We start from the raw sequence: 19,747 nt of genomic DNA on the forward strand, positions 1-19,747 counted from the left end.
TTCTACTAGTCTAACTTCCTCTGTTAATTTGAATAAAGAGATGAAGTGCTCAAGATTGAGTGGTTTTGGGAACAAAGTCAATAAGGACTTCCTTCTGGCAGGAGAGGATGCTGTATTAAGATTAGATTACTTAGTGTGGAAACAGGCCCTTTGGCCCAACAAGTCCACACCGACCCGCCGAAGCGCAACCCACCCAGACCCATCCTCCTACATTTACCCCTTCACCTAACACTATGGGCAATTTAGCATGGCCAATTCACCTAACCTGCACATTTTTGGTCCGTGGGAGGAATCCGGAGCATCCGGAGGAAACCTGCGCAGACACGGGGAGAACGTGCAAACTCCACACAGTCAGTCACCTGAGGCAGGAATTGAACCCGGGTCTCTGGCGCTGAGAGGCAGCAGTGCTAATCACTGTGCCACCATGCCGCCCACCAGATCATGGGTAAAAGGTTTTCTTTGAATGCAGAATTGCTGTGATCTGTATTTAAAAAAAGTGTCAGAGACAGACTAGAAAAGGAATGGACTGATGCATGGAGAAGGAAATAGTTTGCAAGGCTGTGGGGCAGATGTGTGAAAACACTTGGGGGAAAATAGCAAATGTGGGGAGAGGGACATCCAATAAAGTCCATGATCTCTCTGTGCCACAAGCTGGAAGCGAGCTGAAAAAAGGCTTATACGTCTGCTACATGGACAAATCTGAAACTACTGGGCCCTGGAATTGCAGTTTGGGTGAGGAGATGCGTTAACTCCCTTGCCTCCAGTGCAAAGTGACAGCAAATCGGAGTGATGGTTCATGACAGGCAGGTTGACACCCAGTACTAAGCTGTTATGACAGATTTTTGCAATTTTGAGTATCCATTTGGCAGACGCTATCTGTACAATTGGTCTAGTTCATGCTAAGTAGAGGAACAGTCAGTCTGCCATGGCTCAGATTCAGTCCCAAATTCCCCTTGAATTTGTCTTGAGCGGTCGTCGGAGGCTGTTGACTCAGTATCAAACAAGACCACACTTGGAGGCAAACGCAAAACCCATGGTGCTAATCATCGAGTGAGTGGTTGCAATACTGTCATGTAGTAGCTTTTGAGGTGAGAATTTCTCAGTTTACAGGCACTGGGAGGGGAGGTTCGTGTTGTAAGTTTGACCTGTTTGATTTTACCACCATTAACTGCAAGTGTGCTGAATAACATTGGTCCAATAACAGTGGGATAATAGGCAATGCCAAGTGATGGCTGTGTATATCAGTGTTTCAGTCCAGCTTATTTCCTTTTGAGAGCTGGGCACTATCTATAAGGATGAGAGGAAATCTGATTGTATTGTTTTCTGTTTTTCAGGGCCCTTTTTACTTATGAAGGCAACAGCAATGATCTACGGGTGGCAGGAACTGGAGGTGAGGATGACATCAACCCCTTGTCATCTCTGGCTTCTTTTGCAGGGTGCCACATTGTTTAATAGTACCCAGACCAGATAGACGACATCTCAGGATTCTGAAGAAGAAACTGGTGGAGATTGTAGAGATTCGGTGATAATCTTTCAGACATCACTCGAGTCAGGGAGGGTCCCAAGAGAACTGGAAAATGGCTAATGTGGCACCCTGTCAAAGAAGGGAATGTGGCAGAAGGCAGGAAACTAGACCAATTCGCCTGACCTCTGTAATTGCTAAGATCAAGTTTAGAATCCATTATTAAGGACGAGATTGTGCAGTACTTGGAAGTGTATGATAAAACAGTGGGTGAGTCAGTATGGCTTCACCAAGTGGAGATCATGTCTGACTAACTTTGTAGAATTCTTTGAGGAGGTAACGAGTAAGTTAGACAAAGAAGAGCCGGTGGATATAGAGTCATAGGGATGTACTGCACAGACAGAGACCCTTCGGTCCAACTCATCTGTGCCAACCAGATATTCCAACCTAATCTAGTCCCATTTGCTAGCACTTGGCCCATACCCATCTAACACTTCCTATTCATGTACCCATCCAGATGCCTTTTAAATGCTGTCATTGTACCAGCCTCCACCATTTCCTCTGGCCTCTCATTCCAAACTCGCACCACTCTGTGTGAAAGAGTTGCCCCTTAGGAGAAGGATATAAAAGGTACCTCTCACCCTAAACCTATGCCCTCTAGTTCTGGACTCACCCACCCCAGGGAAAAGACTTTGGCTATTTACCCTATCCATGCCCCTCATGATTTTATAAACCTCTATAGGGTCATCCCGCAGCCTCCGATGCTCCAGGGAAAACAGCCCCATCCTATTCTGACTGAAATCCTCCAACCCTGGCAACATTCTTGTAAATCTTTTCTGAACCCTGTCAAGTTTCACAATTTCCTTCCAATAGGAAGGAGACCTGAATTGCATGCAACATTCCAAAGTGACCTAACCAATGTGCTGTACAGCGGCAACATGACCTCCGAACTCCTATACTCAATGGTCTGACTAATAAAGGAAAGCATTACCAAATGCTGCCTTCACTATTCTATTTACCTGTACTCTACTTTGAAGAAGCTATGAACCTGAATTCCAAGGTCCCTTTGTTCAGCAACGTTCCCTAGGACCTTTCCGTTAAGTGTATAAGTCCTGCTAAAATTTGCTTTCCCAAAATGCAGCACCTCATACTTATAATGGATATGATCTATTTGGTTTTCCAGAAAGCCTTTGACAAAGTGCTGCATAGGAGCTTTTAAATAAAATAAGAGCCCATGGTATTTGGGGCAAGGTATTGACATGGATAGAGGATTGGCTGACTGGCGAGTGTAGAGGTAAAGGGGTCTTTTTCAGGATGGCAGCTGGTGACCAGTTCAGTTCCAGAAGGGTCCATGTTGGCATCACAACTCATCACATGATAAATTAACGATCTGGATGAAGTAAGTGAGGGCATTGTTGCCGAGTTTACAAATAACCCAAAGATTGGTGAAGAGGCAAGTAGTGTTGAGGAAGCAGGGAGAACTTGGACAGGCGAGAAGAATGTTCAAAGAAGTGGCAGGTGGTATACAGTGTGAGGTTATGCACTTGGAGAGGAAGAGGAGGTGTGGACTAATTAGTAAACGGGGAAAGGCTTCAAAAACCTGAAGCACATAGAGACTTGGGAGTCACACTTCAGGATTCTATTCAGTTTAACATACAGATTCAGGTGGCCAAGTTAGCATTAATTTCAAGGGGGCTAGAAAAGAAAAGCAGAGATGTATTCCTGAGGTTGTATAAGGCTCTGGTCAGACCCAGTTTGGAATATTGTGAGCACTTTTGGGTCTTGTATCTAAGGAAGGATGTGCTGGCATTGGAATATTCAAGAGGAGGTGAAAAAAAAATGAAGGGCTTGTCCAAAGGAGCAGTTGAGGATTCTTGGTCTGTACTCCATCAAGTTTAGAAGGCTGAAGGGGGAATCTGTTTGCAACTTAGAATACTGAGAGGCATGGATGTGGAAAAGATGTCTCCACTCGTAGGGTGAGGACCTGATGACAGGTTCTCAGACTAGAGAGACAATACTGGAGAACTGAGATGACAAATTTCTTCAGCTAGAGGCTGGTGAAATTGGGACTGATTGCAATAGAGGGCTGTGGAATTACTGAATGTATTTAAGACAAAGATGGATACTTAATTTGTGAGGGAATCGAGGGTTATGAGGCAAAGGGCGGAAACTGGGGTTGAGAAACATGTCAGCCGTGGCAGAACAGATGCGATGGGCTGAATGGCCTACATCTTATGGTCTTAGGTGAGGATAAAGAGAAATGAATTTCAATTCTGTTTTAGTCAGTTTCTACAGACAGTGATAACTATGCCCTGGTTCTTTATAAACAACTTTTCTTTCCTTCGTTATAGCCCCGAAACAATCAATGTGTACCACTTGTATAATATCTGAGTCTTGGGTTGGTTGAAGGTCGATCTGACTCTTGTCTAGCACACTAAGATTTCCTTCTCTTGTTCAATCCCAGCCAATGCACATCTTTTTGTTGACATACAGTACACTCTTGTCTAATGAGTCTTCCAGTGATGAATGTTCCCCCAGCCTCTTAGCAAAGCATCTCCTCGAGAAATGAGGTTAGGTTCCCCCTCCTGTGATTCTTTCCAGACTGCTTCTGTGACCTTGCCACTTTGGAGGAGCTCCACATGCATCCACCTAAATTTCTATTACAGACTCTCAGGCTAAACAAAAGTGATAACCGTGTCCTCTTTGACCTTACATTGAGCTTCCAATCTGATGTCTTGTCCAGCAACAAGGCAGTTCCCTTCTCTTCGTCTATCAGGATGTGCCATTATTAATAAATCCAAGGGTCAGGTTCCTCCCTTGAAAGATGAGGACTGTGGATGAATTTGCAGGGTGCATCTCTTGTACTGAGTTTAGCCTTGTGTCTTTTTCAGATGGGGGTCTTGAGGAGTTGGTAGAAGAACTAAACAGTGGAAAAGTGATGTATGCTTTTTGTCGAGTGAAAGACCCCAACTCAGGATTGCCCAAATATGTCCTCATCAACTGGGTAAGTATCAAATTACAGCACTGTTATTGCTCATCTTGAGTACACTCAATTGTTGTTATTGAAAGATATTTTCTTGTCCTTATCTGAAGATGATTGATGAATGGTCACTGTGCTGTGAAATCCTGCGAATGCAGGGATTTTTCTTTGGGAGCCATTCTGTAGCGAAGTCCTGCTTTGCACATTCTCTGACATTTCGTGTCCCTCCTTAACCTTTTGTGTTGTATCTCCTTTAGCATATGTTTATTCTGTGTAACATCATAACTCTACAAGAATCCGTTTTAAATCCTTTTCCTATCTTGGAAACTGTACTGACCAATAGATTCTAAGAGAGCCATGATTCTTATAGCCATGTTTTCTCTTCATTTTTGAGGGACACATTGTACTGCATGGTAAAAAGCTGCAATTGTGATGATGCTATCATTTTGAGCTTATTTTGTCTTGGTTTTGCTTTTGAAGAGAGGTTATAAGGTAGTGATGCGAGCAGTCTTAAAGAAACTAAACAATTTATAAGCCCTTGAGGTTTTTTTTAAAAGTTAGAACAAAGAAAGCAGCCTGGATGTGGCCAGCTCTCTCAGACCAGGCTCTCTAGTTTTGTTTTGTAGTTTTTAGGCTTAGTTTTAAGCAGAAGCCTTTGGGGTCTCAAAAGAGTTGGAAGCTTCAGTGAATGTCTCCCAGCTGCTACTTTCTCTGAATATTTTCTTCATGTTTCTTCCTTCTGGACTGGAGAACTGCATATAAGAAACTGTTTTTTGTGTTTGCCTTTTTGCCAAGGGTTGTGTTTACAGGATGTTAGTAGATTGGAACAGTTAATTAGTCATAGCTATTTATTATTCAGTTAAGTTTTCCATTTAAGTTACTCTAAATTCCTCTTTCTTTTGTTTAGATTTTAAGTGTAATGTTGAAATAAATTGTGTTTTGCTTAACGTTGAGTAGTTTGACCAGTTGCATTGCATTTGGAACACGGCGCTTCACATCGATGGTCAAAATAAGGAAAAGTTAGTGTCTCGGCTACCTTCTTAAAACGTTTTGTGGGGGTCTGGTCTAATCTGTAACATGTTTTATTACTGGTAATGGGACTCCGACCACATGATATTCACATTCAATCTTATTTACTTTGCCCTTTCATTTCAGACTGGTGAAGGAGTGAAAGATGCCAGGAAGGGGTTGTGTGCCAATCATGTCAGCACTGTGGCCAACTTTCTAAAGGTAAGGTGTGTTCAAGTATGGCAGTGCCAGGTGTTCAATATCACTCCAAATGTTTATAATCTGTTGATTTTTGTTTCTGCCTGAGCTAATTTCCTCTTCATGTCATGCTTTGTTACCTTCAGACTGGACCATTTCAATGCCATCCCCGCTTGCCACCCACTTTGTAAACCTCAACTTTTTCCAAACCTTTTCCACCTGACCCAAGCCTTGTTCACATACCACCTCAATGCTTGCTAAACAAAGCTGGCTCCAGTTACAGCAAAATCCCACTTTTAAATTCTCATCCTTGAGTTCCAGTTTCCCCATGGCCCCATATATTTCCATCTGTAAACTCCTGCAGCCCTACAACCTTCGAAATCTCTTGCTTTTCCAATTCTTGTCTCATGCACATCCCTGATTTCCTTCACCTCACCATTGTCTTCAGGCAACTAGTGACTGAAGTGTAAAAATTCCATCTGCCTTTCGAAGCTGACCTCTTTGACCCAGTTTTGGCTCACCTGCCATATTCCTCGGTGTTGAATGTGATTTCCTTACTCTCCTCTGAAGCAGCTTGGCGCGTTTTGCTTCATTGATACGAGTTGGCGTCAAATGTTTACTTCTCTCTAGGGTGCCCATGTTACTATCAATGCTCGTGCCGATGAGGATGTGGAACCTGAGGTGATCATTAATAAAGTGGCCAAGGCCTCGGGTGCTAACTACAGCTTTCATAAGGAGAGCTCCCGCTTCCAGGACACTCAGCCACAGGGACCCGTGGTGAGTCTGTCTCGATGAGAGAAAGCAGAGCAAGGCGGTGTGCAACATGAGTCTAAGTGATGGTCAGCGGTATTTAGGATCTGTTGGGCGACATAATGATGGGAGTGAAGGCAAGTGAGAGGTTGGTATTCTGGGATTGAGTTGTACCTGACCCTCTCCAAGCCACGCAGCTCTGGTGTCAACCAAAGAGTTTCCAGGATGATACTCCGTACTTTTTCCGACACAGTCACTGGATTGACCATTCCGGATTGACCGTACAACAGCATAGGGAGACAATTACATGCAACACACAACAGACAAGTCACAGAATTATACACTGAACACAAAACTGTCTAAACATAAATACAGACTGAACACTGCATGACAGCACGGAATAAATCCACTTAATAGAAATTGAAATACTATATACAGACAACTCTGTTTCATATGCCGACTTTATGAATTTCACCATTTAAGCTGCAGATTAAGTTAATCTATTGGACAGAAAATGTTTGGGCAACGCAAGGACCTGAGGGGTCATTTTATTCTTGCAGATTTGTGTGCGGAGTGAGCAGCCAGAGGAAGTGGTGGAGGCTGAGCAGTTACAACATTGAAAAGGCATCTGGATGGGTATATGAATAGGAAGGGTTTAGAGGGATATGGGCTAAATGCTGGCAAATGGGACTAGACCAGATTGGGATGCCAGGCTAGTGCTGAAAAGTTGGACGGAAGGGTCTGTTTCTGTGCTGTATGACACAGTGACTCTGTGATGGATGTTTGACAGAATTTTGATAAAGTGCTGAGTAAAAGCCAGCCCTGTCCCCTCCACTGGAAGGACGTCAGTCTGTAGTTAAAAACATGAAGGTCAAGAGGGCTGGTGATGGTGCCTTGTACCATTCTTGAGCTGGTGTGTGACAGACTTGTCAATGGCACATGCTAAGTTCGTAGCCTCCAAATACATTGCAGTCTCTGTATTTGTTCTTGCAGAAGGCGTAGGCCTGTGTTGGATTGGTGCTGACCAGTGACTGTTCCTCTCCAGCACTTTGCCCACATATTTCAGCATCTAAGGGAAACCCTAGACCTTGTCAGTAGTGAGCACGAGACATGATTGCAACCGTCTGTGTGAAAGCAAGGATCAGTGCCCAAATGATGGGAAACCTGATGCTCTGAACAGTCCCTTCTGAGATCTAACTCTTGAAACAGACCAATGACGTCAATAAAGCTGGGTTCAAAGCTGATGATTATGTGGATTGGCAACCTGTTATTACAACTGCATCCTTCTCTGCCATTTTCTTCCTTCAGGGTTCCGTTTATAAGAAGACTAATGCAATGTCAGAAATCCAAAGTGTGAACAAAGCAAGTTTCTGGGCACAGACCCAGGTAAGGGTTTGGTTCTGCACACGGAAGGATTAATGTTGGTCATTAAAATTTAAAATATAAGTACTAAGTTAGACTGGAGCAGTGCTTTTTAGAGCAGTAAGACTGTGGTATTTTCTGTAGATTAAGGTGCAAAGATGGCCTTTAGTAGAGCGATGTGCTCTTCCTGGTCGGATGTGAACAAGAACAAAGAAGAAAGAAAATTTACAGCCCAGGAACTGGCCCTTCAAGCCTGAGCCGATCCAAATTCACTGTCGAAAACTATCGCCCAATTCCTAAGGATCTGTATCCCAATGCTCCCCATCTATTCATGCATCTGTCTAGACGCACCTTAAATGAATCTACCGTGTCTGCTTCTACTGCCTCTGCTGGCAACACGTTCCAGACACCCACCATCCTCTGTGTAAAGTACTTTACGCATATATCCCCCTTATACTTTTCACCCCTCACCTTGAACGCCTGATCTTGCGTTATTGAATCTCTCACAATGGGGAAAAGTTTATCTCTATCCACCGTGTCTATACTTTTCATGATTTTGTAGCCCTCAATCAGGTCCTCCCTCAATCTCCTTTTTGCTAATGAAAACAATCCTCACCTACTCAACCTCTCTTCATAGCTAGCACCTTCCATACCAGGCAACATCCTCGTAAACCTTCTCTGCACCCTCTCCAAAGCGTCCACATCCTTTGGGAATGCAGCGACCAGGACTGTACACAGTATTCTAAATGCGGCTGAACCAAAGTCATGTACAATTTTAACATGACCTGCCAGCTCTTCTACTCAATACCCCGCCCTCTCCACCACTCTATCCACCTGTGCAGCAACCTTAAGGGTACAAAGTTGCTTAACTCCCAGATCTCTCTGCTCATCAAACTTTCCCAAGGCTCTTCCGTTTACAATATAGTTCGCTCTAGAATTAGACCTTCCAAAATGCATCACCTCACATTTGCCTGGATTGAATTCCATCTGCCACTTCTCTGCCTAACTCTCCAGTCTGTCTATATTCCTTTGTATTCTTTGACAGTTCCTCTATGCTTTCTGCTCCTCCATCAATCTTTGTATCATCTGCAAACCTACTGATCGGACCACCAATGCCCTCTTCCAGATCGTTTATGTATATCACAAACAGCAGTGGCCCAGCACTGATCCCTGTTGAAAATCACTGCTCACATCTCTCCATTTTGAGAAACTCCCTTCAACTGCTACTCTGTCTCTTGTTGCTCAACCAGTTCTTTATCCACCTAGCTAGAACATCCTGCACACCCATGTCACTTGACTTTCTCCATTAGTTTACCACGGGGAACTTTATCAAATGCCTTACTAAAGTCCACGTAATGACATCTCCAGCCTTTCTTTCATCTATCAAATTGGTCACTTCCTCAAACAACTGGATTAAGTTGGTAAGGCACACAAAACCATGATGCCTATCACTGATAAGCCCTTTTCTCTTCCAAATATAAACAGATCCTATCCTTCTGTACATTCTCCAGCAACTATCCCACCACTGACGTCAGGCTCATGGTTTGTAATTACTTGGAATATCCCTACTACCCTTCTTGTACAGGGGGACAACGTGAGCAACTCTCCACTCCTTTGGCATTTCACCTGTGTTTGAGGATGCTACAAAGATATCTTGTCAGGGCTCCAGCTATTTCCCCTCTTGCCTCCTGAGCAACCTGGGATAGATCCCATCCAGTCCTGGGGATTTTCCCACCTTAATATTCTTTAGCCTACCCAACATACCCTCCCTCCTTATGTCAACATAATCCAGAGTAAACAAATTTCTATCTCTAATCTCAATATTCATTATATCCCTCTCTTCAGTGAACACCGATGCAAAGTAATCATTGAGAATCTATATGGGAGTTTAGGGAGAGTTCCCATGTTGCTGATGATTATCTCTGCAGTAAGTGTGTTTGGTTGCTAATCCGATAATATCGAGGAGAAAGTGAGGACTGCAGGTGCTGGAGATCAGAGCAGAAAATGTGTTGCTGGGAAAGCGCAGCAGGTCAGGCAGCATCTAAGGAGCAGGAGAATCGACGTTTCGGGCATCAGCCCTTCTTCAGGATTCCGATCATATCGCATGGATCAGTTAGAGTGGCAGTTACAGGCAATGAGGAATTTATGGGAACGAGGGTGTGTGTTGGATAACAGTTATAGGAAGGGAGAAAAACCACCCACATAGTCGAGTAAATAGGTTACCACCAGGAGAGTGAGGCAGGTAGTGCAGAAGTGTCCAGTGGCTGTCACCATTTCAAACAAGTATGTTGTTTTGGAAAATGTAAAGGGTGATGGACTTTCAGGAACGTAGCATGATCAGCCAAGTTTCTGGTACCAAGATTGGCTCTAATGTAACAAAGGCTACATCAGGTTCCAAGTGATCAGTTGTGATAGGGGGCTGTCTAGTCATAGGCACAGACTGACGTTTCTGTGGCCGATAGCAAGAAATAAGAATGCTCTCTTGCCTCCCTGGTACCAGGTCAAGGGTATCTTGGTGAGAGTGCAGAATATTCTCAAAGAGGAGTGGGGCCAGCAGGAGGCAGTTGTACACATTGCAGCCAACAACACAGGAAGGATAAAGGATGAAATTCTGAAGGGAGAATATAGGAATGTTGGGCAGGATTTTAAAAAGGAGATCCTTGAGAGTAGTAAGATCTGGATGATGCCTGGTGCTGTTAGTTAGTGAGGGTAGGAATAGGAGGATAGAGCAGATGAATGTGTGGTTGAGAAGCTGGCACAGGGGGCATGGGTTCACGTGTTTGGAACATTGGAATCTCTTCTGGGATAGAAGTGACATGTACAAGAAGGATGGATTTCTCCTGATTTGGAAGGGTACTACCTACTGGCAGGGAGATTTGCTAGAGCTGCTCGTGAAGATTTAAACTGGTCAGGTAGTGGGACTGGGACTCAGCGAGATAGTGAGGAAAGAGATCAGACTGAGACTGGTAGAGTTGGAGAAAAGGAGCAAGTGAAACAGTCAAGGCAGGAACGGACAAAGCAGAGAACGAGGTAAATGAAACTGCATTTACTTCAATGCAAGAGGCCTAACAGCAAAGACAGGTGAACTCAGGGAATGGTTAGGAACGTGGGACTGGGATATGAAAGCAATTACAGGGACATAGCTCAGGGATGAACAGGACGAGCAGCTTAACGTTCCAGGATACAAAAGGTGTCGGAAAGATTTGGGGGAGGGGGGGCGGATGGTGGCAAAAGAGATGGGGTTGTGCTCTTTCTAATAAGGGATAACATTATCGCTGTACTAAGGGAGGATATTCCTGGGAATGCATCCAGGGAAGTCATTTGGATGGAATGGAGAAATAAGAAAGGGATGATTACCTTACTTGGATTGTACTATGTAGCCCCCAATAGTCTCTGGGAAATTGAGTGACAATTTTTTAAGGGGATCTCAGTTGTATGTAAGAATAGTAGGGTGCTACTGATAGGGCACTTTAACTTTGCAAACATAGAAGGGGACTGCTGTACTGCTTGGGGCTTGGATGTAGAGGAATTTAAGTATGTGCAGAAAATTTTTGGAGTATGTGGCTGTACCTACTAGAGAAGGCACCAAACTTGACCTACTCTTAGGGGCATAAGGAATGGCAGGTGACTGGAATGTCGGTGGGGAAGCACTTTGGGGCCAGCGACCATAATTCTATTAGTTTTAAATACGTGATGGGAAAGGATAGACAGGATCCAAAAGTTAAAGTTCAAAATTGGATCAAGGTCAGTTTTGACGGTATTGATCAAGAATTTGAAGACATTTGATATGCTTTCCTTTATTGGTCAGAGCATGGAGTATAAGAGTTGGGAGGTCATGTAACAGCTGTACAGAACATGGGTTTGGCCACTTTTGGAATGTTGTCCTTGATTCTGGTCTCCTTGCTATAGGAAGGATGTTGTGAACCTTAAGAGTTCAGAAAAGATTTGTAAGGATGTTGCGAGGTTGAAGGGCTTGAGCTATTGGGAGAGGCTGAATAGGCTGGGGTTGTTTTCCCTGGAGCGTTGGAGGCTGAGGGGTGATCTTGTTGAGATTTATAAAATTGAGGTACATGGTAAGACAGGTCTTTTTCCTGTGGTGGGGGAGTCCAGAACTAGAGGACAAAAGTTTCGAGTAAGAGGGTAAAGATTTAGAAGGGACCTAAGGAACATGTTTTTCACGCAGAGGGCGGTGCATGTATGGAATGACCTATCAGAGGAAGTGGTGAAGGCTGGTACCGTTACAACATTTAAAAGTCATCTGGATGGGTATATGAATAGGAAGGGTTTGGAGGGATATGGGCAAAATCCTGGCAAATGGATCTAGATTAATGTAGGATATCTGGTGAGCATAGACGAGTTGGACCTAAGGGTCTGTTTTTGTGCTGTACATCTCTGTGACTTTATGACTGTGTGACCCCAGATCATGACTGATCCAGAGGCTGGACATTGAGATCCCACTACAGAGGTGGACCATGTGAGTTCAGTTAGAAAACTCTGGGAAGAGGCTGGTTTTAAAGCAGTGGGTTTGTTGAGCCCTTATCCTGTTTGTAACTCCAACCACACACCAGCAGTTTTAACCTGTCAGCTGCCTGTTGTCCAAGCAACCAAGAGCAGTGTTTACGAAGGTTGAATGCCACTACTTTGCTGGGGCCATACAGAGGCTAAGAAATGCTGGCCTTGCTAGTGATGGCTAAACCTTGCTGTTGAAGTGCTACCTGATGAAGGAGCAGAGATCTGAAAGCTTGTACTTCAAAATAAACATGCTTGACTATAATCTGGTTTTGTGTGATGTTTAACTAACTTGTCTATATGCAAGGCAGCAGGAATGGAGCAGTATTTGCCCTCTAGCCATGCTTCAAGCTTTGAATCTGAGCTACAACTGGACTGCCTGAGGTCACAGCAAGTATGGCAGGATGGGATCCCCTTGAGATCAGTTGTGGTGGCTGCTGGCATTGGATTTATCTTGTCTATCTCACAGCGAACAAATAGAAAACTAATGGCTCCTATTTTTATCCACAGATAGATGAAGAAAAGCGAAGAGAAGAAGATAAAAGGAAGAAGGCGCTAGAACAGGAGGGCTTAGAAAAGGAAAGGACGGAGAGGGAACGCAGAGAGTCTGAGCTGAGGGAGCAGCGCTTCAAGGAGAGGTCTAGTCAGATTGACCAACAAAAGTAAGTCCTAGCACCTTGTCACCTTTGCTTCTGTGGATAGTAGCAACAGGGTTTGCTGTTGTTTGATTTACAGCATTGAAATGTTATGGACCAGACCAGACTCCCTCAAAATAGATTTAGAAGCCTGTCCAGACATGAGCGTTTTCTTAATTTAAAGGCAAGTGTAAGGTGTTGCACTCAAATTGCAAGCAAAACACGCTTTCAATTGAATTTCAGCCATTTCCAAAGATGCCAGTGGCACTCTTGGCCATTGTTAAATGCTGTGTGATTGTCACACAAATATCTCCCCTTTCCTGCCAGACACAGGCAACTTAACTCTATCTTGTTACCAATTCCAAATGCTTTGCTTTGCTCACTTTCTATGAAACTCCCAAAGTGACATGCACCCCCAGGAACTCGAAATAACTGAAAGAGTCATAATTACACAAGACACACCCGATTTAAACATCCGAATGCAACACCTGAAATAAAAGACACCAACACTGGACACTCAGTCCTTTTGAGTCCAACAATCCTAAACCCCAATATGGAATTAGAGATTTTGATCCTGACAAGAGCCCCAATTTGTTATGGACCAGACTGAACCCCTTCAAAACACATTCAGAAGATAGTTTAGACCCCTTTTCTTTCTTTAAAGGCAAGTGTAAGGTGTTGGGTACCCGATACAATTTGACTGGTCAAACTACCAATTTTGAAGCAAAACATTAGTTTCTTCAGATACTATTGTTAAGATACAACAAAACAAAGAAGATATTGAAATATTGAAGTCTATTGGAAAACTTAACAATAATAATTTTATAATTAAACAATAACTGTTCCAATGTAGTAACATCCCAGAAACACACCCTTGGCACGAGGCAAGTTCAGAAAATGATTTTGTCTCCTATGCAATTCAAGCAGCAATAGAAAAAACATGAAGAGAAAACTGGGTAGCAGAGAGATATGTACTACAGCTTTCACCCAGCTCCAATAACTAGCAACAAACGCTATTGAAAATTAAAATACTAAAAATCCTGCTTTTGTGGGAGCTTGCGCAACCCAGTTAGGTTGCTTCTATACTTTTTTTCTTCTTACAAGCCTAGGGCATCTTAAACTGTTTACTCTCATGGCTTTGAGTAGACAGCCATGCACCTCTGCTGTAAACTCTGTTTAAAAAGAGCCAGGACAAAATAGATCTTAATAAAATAAAATATCATCAGGGAAATAGGCACTTCAGCCCAATAGCTGTGCACGCTCGTGTCGTCTTCATGTGGTTTTACTTCATTCTTTCCATCCATATCCACAGAAATGCATGATGCAGAAACAGGCAATTTGGCCCAAATAGTCTCCTCTTCTCACCCTCCACTCTTGCATCTTTTCCCTTGTTAAATAATTTCCTTTTCAATGCTGTATACCTTGCTGCAAGCACTCGTCTCATTAGTTTTATACCATCATAATCCTCATGATAAATAAGTTCTCCTTCATTTCCAGTTGAAATTGTTGCTGACTTCTTGCAGGTAATGACATCTAGCTTTGTCGTCTTCATGCAAATCTCTTCACACTCTGAGTTCCTGGTAATCAGGCTCTGTGTACTCCTGCATCATGCCAGCCTAGAGTGGCAGAATTTGCCCAAGTTGGCATTGATATGCATCACCTAGGAGCAGAAACACTTGGGCCTTTTGTTATGACATGGCAGTGAACCCTTCTGCTAATTAAACCAAACACACAGAAAAGCTCACCTTGCCTTGTAATCTGTTAAAATATGAATGACCGAGAACGCCCAAATTTCACTATTAAAGAAAATAATATCAATTAATTCCTTAACACCAAAAGTAAACATGCAACAACAACTATTCCCAACTCTAAGCCCCTCTTTCTTTTTAACTGCTTGTTATCTGACTCCAACCCCACAACAATATGCTACTCCAATAAAAACTATGTTAAAATTACATCAACTTAATTTGAAAACCATACAGCAGCTGTTGTTGTCAGTGCCTGTCTTTCTGCTGAAGATCTTCCTTAGACGTTGTGTTTCTTTTCACTAGTGAGATGTTTCTTATAAAAATGGTAGCTTTGATAGTGTTTTGTCTGCAGTTACTCTGGCAGTTGGTTTCTATCTAACTTTCAAAATGCCTGATCCATCAGATTGTCTCAATGGTTTGAAGTTGGCAAAAACAATAAATTCAAACTCAATTGGGTTTTACTATCCTGGGGCATAGTTTAAACTGGTTGAATTCAAATTGTTGTCAAAACAGCAAATGACTCAGGTATCTGTTTTACAGCCAAATGTTACATATTTTCCAGTCCGATCTGAGATTGCTTGGCTAGTTATATGACAGGTGCTTGTAAGGTCTCAGTGCAAAACAACATTCACTCTCAAAAGATACAGAAACTTCATAACACTTTGCTAGAACAGTATCTTTGGAAAGATTGAACGAGGGAACAGCACTGAAACAACCCTTTGGCCCACCAAGGCTATGCTGACATATCATGTTTTCTTGAATTTAATAACATTTTGACTCCATGAAGTCCTTTTTTCCTGTCTATTCTTGTATCTGTCAAGATGCATCTTAAGTGTTGCAAGGTTCAAAAGAAGTGGAAAAGGGAGTTCTGTGTAGACCAGGGAAAGCCTCACCACTTGTTACACGTTGGAAGATCACAAGCAACGATGTGAAGGGTTACAGCAATCTCTGATAAGTATAGGTAGGGAGATAGGAGCAGACACAGAGCACAGCATAACACTTTACCAAAGCAGAATGTAAGAAATCATTACAATTACAAATCATACAATTACTATTGAGCTTGATGTAGCTTTTCTGGAAGCGATTGAAGGAGGGTAATAATTAGACATCATCAATTCCTCTTGAGTATCGAAATTCCCTTTTTCAAGGTGTGAACCGCAGAAGTTGTGCTCAATACAGTTTAAGGCAAGTCTTTATAAATGACACCGAGCAAATCAGTCTATTTCCAAATGGATGTCCAAGTCATCAATCTACTTGTAGAAAACATTTGTCCCTTTGTTCTCAAATTCACTTTTTTTTTCATCTCTGCAGGACATTCCAAAAGAAACAAGATTCACAGAGCAGAGAGTATGAGAAACAACGCTGGGTGAGTGTTACCATTCACTGATGAATATCTGTTCTGGAGAAAGTGAGGACTTCAGATGCTGAAGATCAGAGTTGAAGAGTGTGGAGCTGGAAAATCCCAGCCGGTCAGGCAGCTGTCAAGGTGCAGGAAAATCGACACTTATAGAGCATAAGCCCTTCATCAGGAATGAGCTCATTCCTGGTGAACAGCTTATGATGGAAACGTCAATTCTGCTGCACCTCGGATGTTACCCAACTGGCTGTGCTTTTCCAGCTCCACAATTTTCGAATCTGCTCGAGTGTAAATATAAAGTGACGTTGGGCGTTGACTGTCTGAGGTTTTAATGTGTAACTCTCTGTTAGAAATGTATATATCTTTAATGCCATATTGATAAGTATATGGCAGGTTTTGCATCCAACCTTTTTGTTATTCATCCAGTATGTCTTGTACCCACAGAGCAGAATAAATCCAACACAGTCAATTAGTATCCACAAGGGGGAGCGGGGGCTATACTGGTTGGAGTCATAATGCACACAGAGGAAGGTGGTTATGGTTGTTGAAGGTCAATCATTTCCACTCCAGGGCATCTCTGTTGGAGTCCCTCAGATCAGTGGCCTCTGACCAACCATCTTCATTGTTGCCCTTGTTTCCATCAGAAGTTGGAATGTTTGTCGATGATTTCTCGATGTTCAGAACCGTTTGACTGCTCAGATACTGAAGCAGTCCAAGTCAAAATGCAGCAAGACTTAGATGAGATCTGGTTTTGGATTGACAAGTAGCAAGTGACGTTCATGTCTCACGAACCAAGCAATGACCACCTTCAGTAAGGGATAAACCAATTAGCATCTCTTGACAAACATTACTGACCATGAATTCTTCCTCCACCCACCATCCTGGAGCTCATAACTGACCAGAAACTGAACTGGATTATCCAGAGGGGAGGTGATGGCCTCATTATATTTTTGCTGGACTGTTAGTCCAGAGACCCAGGTCATGTTCTGGGAATCCAGATTTGAATCCCACCATGACAGTTGGTGGAATTTGAATTCAATGTAAATCTGAAATTAAGAACCTTATGATAAATATGAACCCATTGTCAATTGTCAGAGAAAGCTATCTGGTTCATCATTCCCTTTAGGGAAGGAAACTGCCAGCCTTAACTTGTCCGGCCTACGCTTGACTCCAGATCAGCAGCAATGTGGTTGACTCTAAACTGCCTTCTGGGTGAAAAAAGAATAGGCAATAAATGCTGGCTGAGTGACCCTCTCATCCCATGAATGAATGAATAAATAAACACGCGCACGCACACACACATCCATACTGGCTAGAAGAGCAGGTCAGAGAGGAGGAATTTTACAGAAAGTAGCTGACCACCTGAATGCCATCTACAAGGCAAATGTCTAGAGTGTGATGGAATACTTCCAATTTCCTTGAATGAGTGCAGGCTTCAGCAGCCATAAAGACACTTAACACCATTCAGAACAAAGAAGCCTACTTGGCACCCCATTCGCCAGCTTAAACATTTATTCCCTCTTCCACAGGTGCACACAACAACAGCTCTCTACAAGATGCCCTGCAGCAACTCATCAAACCTTCTCTGAGTACTGAGAAGGGCAAGGGAACAGATAGGCAGAGGCCTGCAGCTTCATCTTGTAACCCCACATCATCTTGACTTCTTTCTGTTCCTTCCACTGTCATTGGATCCAATCCTGGACCTCCCTCCCTGATAACACTGAGGTGTACCTACACCACATTGACTGCAACAGTTCATGAAGGTGGCTCACCGCACCTGCTTCTCGGGGCATTTGGGAACAGGCAACAGATAGTGCTACAGCCAGTGATGCCCACATCCTGTGAAAGAATGCCTTTTAAAAAACAGATAGGGCAGGTGAAGCTGGGGTTAGATAGATAGCATAAAACTCCCCTAACACTGTCGCCATTCAACTCTCTCGAAGTCTTAACTCAGTGACAACTCTGGAATAGGGAAAACTTATTGTACAAACTCTCCAAATTTTGTTGACATTGTCGCTCGTTAACTCCATTCGCTGTTCCCTGATCTTCCTGGACTTTTCTGAACTTGATGCGAGAAGTTTCTCTGGCTTTATGCTAAGTCTCTGGCTCACAGTGTCACCTCTAATACCATCTTTGTGTTCTTTTACAGAAAGAGCAAGAGCAGGAATACCAGGCAGAGATGCGCAAAGGCTTTAAGAGAAGTCAGTCCATCGAGAAGGCGACGGTATGCAGACTTTGTTTGCTGCGCTATCCTGTTGCTGCACCATCTCTGGAAGTCTGGTTCTGTTACTCCCCTCATGTGAGAAAGAGGCTTGGAGTGTTCAGGAAGAAGCTCAGAGTGGAGCCCTCGAGGACACAACGATGCTGTTGGGGAGATTTGAGATTGGCCATCATCAGCCACAACTGATCAGGCATGGTCTGAGGCAGTACTTCGCCACTTTACAGGTGTTAAAAATGCCAGCTCTCCCTCCAAAAAAAAACCAGTTAGGCTAGGAGCGGTTGCTTAAAAATTTCTGAATGGATCAGGAAGGGCATGAAGTCAATGCGTGACCTTGAAGGGCAGTTACTGCTGTAAATTGAGCAAATGTAGCAATCAGTCGATATGCAGCAAGCTCTTCCGCGTGGCAACAATGATAAATTGGCCACTTAATGTGTGATGGATGCCAGTGGCTGAGGCATAATATATGTAAGGAAGTTCCACCAAACCTTTTCTGCCCACATGAGATGGAAGATTACGTGCCTGTCTGCTCCAAATCACAGCGCAGCACCTGCACAGTATGCCCCGGCAGTTAGGGGTTCAAGTACTTGGGACTTGAACCATCATCATCTCCATGGGCCATGCATGGTTTGTAGGAATATATAATGGCAAGTTACAGCTGGCACCTAAAGAGATGCCAGAAATAAGTGGTGCCAAATTGTTTTCCTTTTTGGTGATCAGGAGTATGGCAGGGCACAGGTGTGGATAGGGGAACTGGTTTACATTGAATGCTGTGGCCTGTAGCAGACGATGGATGCTGCTGTTTCTCGAGCTTCCCTTTCAGATCCAGGGCTCTCAGTTTCCACCACTCGTAACTGATCTCATTGCAGGAGGCTGCATCCATTATTTCCCAGAGATCGGTGAATCCGAAGGAACTGTTCAAGGAACGCGAACGTGGTATGGCAGGAGATTCCTCTTCCCTCAGTGGAAGTGCGCAACCAGGTAACACACAAGTGTGGTCTTCTGTTAATGTTCCAAACACCCTGTCCACAGACCAAATTGTTTCGCTGATGTTCAGTTATACTATTTTTTTTTGTCTCAGTTAAAGCTGGTTTCTCTCAACAGCCTGAGTATGCAGCAAGTGAACCTCTTTCTAACCATTTATTATCAGGTTGCACTGTGTGAGCTGCACTTTTCTGCTTGGTCTGTCTGATAGCCAGAAAGACTTGCTGATTCCTCACACAATCCTGGCTTAACAGAGGTGTTTTCTTTTGAGGGAAAGAAGCATGCACACAGGCACAAATCAGCTGGACCTGTTTAGTTAACCAGCAGCTTGTCTTGTTCTGTTTCATGATTTTACTGCATGGTGGCTGGATTGCTCAACTAGAATAATGTGGATGGTGTTGTGGAAGTATCCCAGAATGGTGAAGATGTTGCAGGTGCAGGAATTACTGTTGCCTGATTATTTATAACTGCACCGACTCAGCGTTACAACACCTTTCCTCCCAAAGCTCATGGTTCAGAAACCATTTCACCTTTCT

At 43.4% G+C, this 19,747-nt stretch overlaps 1 protein-coding gene across 2 annotated transcripts in view; it reads left to right on the forward strand.

Moving 5' to 3' along the window:
* dbnlb (drebrin-like b) overlaps positions 1-19,747 on the forward strand; it is a 37,334-nt gene that overhangs the window by 5,275 nt on the left and 12,312 nt on the right. For both annotated transcript variants that reach the window (XM_072553865.1, XM_072553866.1), the window contains exons 2-10: positions 1,335-1,390; positions 4,354-4,466; positions 5,598-5,672; positions 6,279-6,425; positions 7,707-7,784; positions 12,780-12,931; positions 15,964-16,018; positions 18,159-18,233; positions 19,097-19,208. In XM_072553865.1, the coding sequence (XP_072409966.1) occupies positions 1,335-1,390; positions 4,354-4,466; positions 5,598-5,672; positions 6,279-6,425; positions 7,707-7,784; positions 12,780-12,931; positions 15,964-16,018; positions 18,159-18,233; positions 19,097-19,208 (863 nt within the window). The remainder of the gene's footprint in view (positions 1-1,334; positions 1,391-4,353; positions 4,467-5,597; positions 5,673-6,278; positions 6,426-7,706; positions 7,785-12,779; positions 12,932-15,963; positions 16,019-18,158; positions 18,234-19,096; positions 19,209-19,747) is intronic.

This window comes from Chiloscyllium punctatum, chromosome 35 (genome assembly GCF_047496795.1).
Source record: "Chiloscyllium punctatum isolate Juve2018m chromosome 35, sChiPun1.3, whole genome shotgun sequence".
Classification (NCBI taxonomy): domain Eukaryota; kingdom Metazoa; phylum Chordata; class Chondrichthyes; order Orectolobiformes; family Hemiscylliidae; genus Chiloscyllium; species Chiloscyllium punctatum.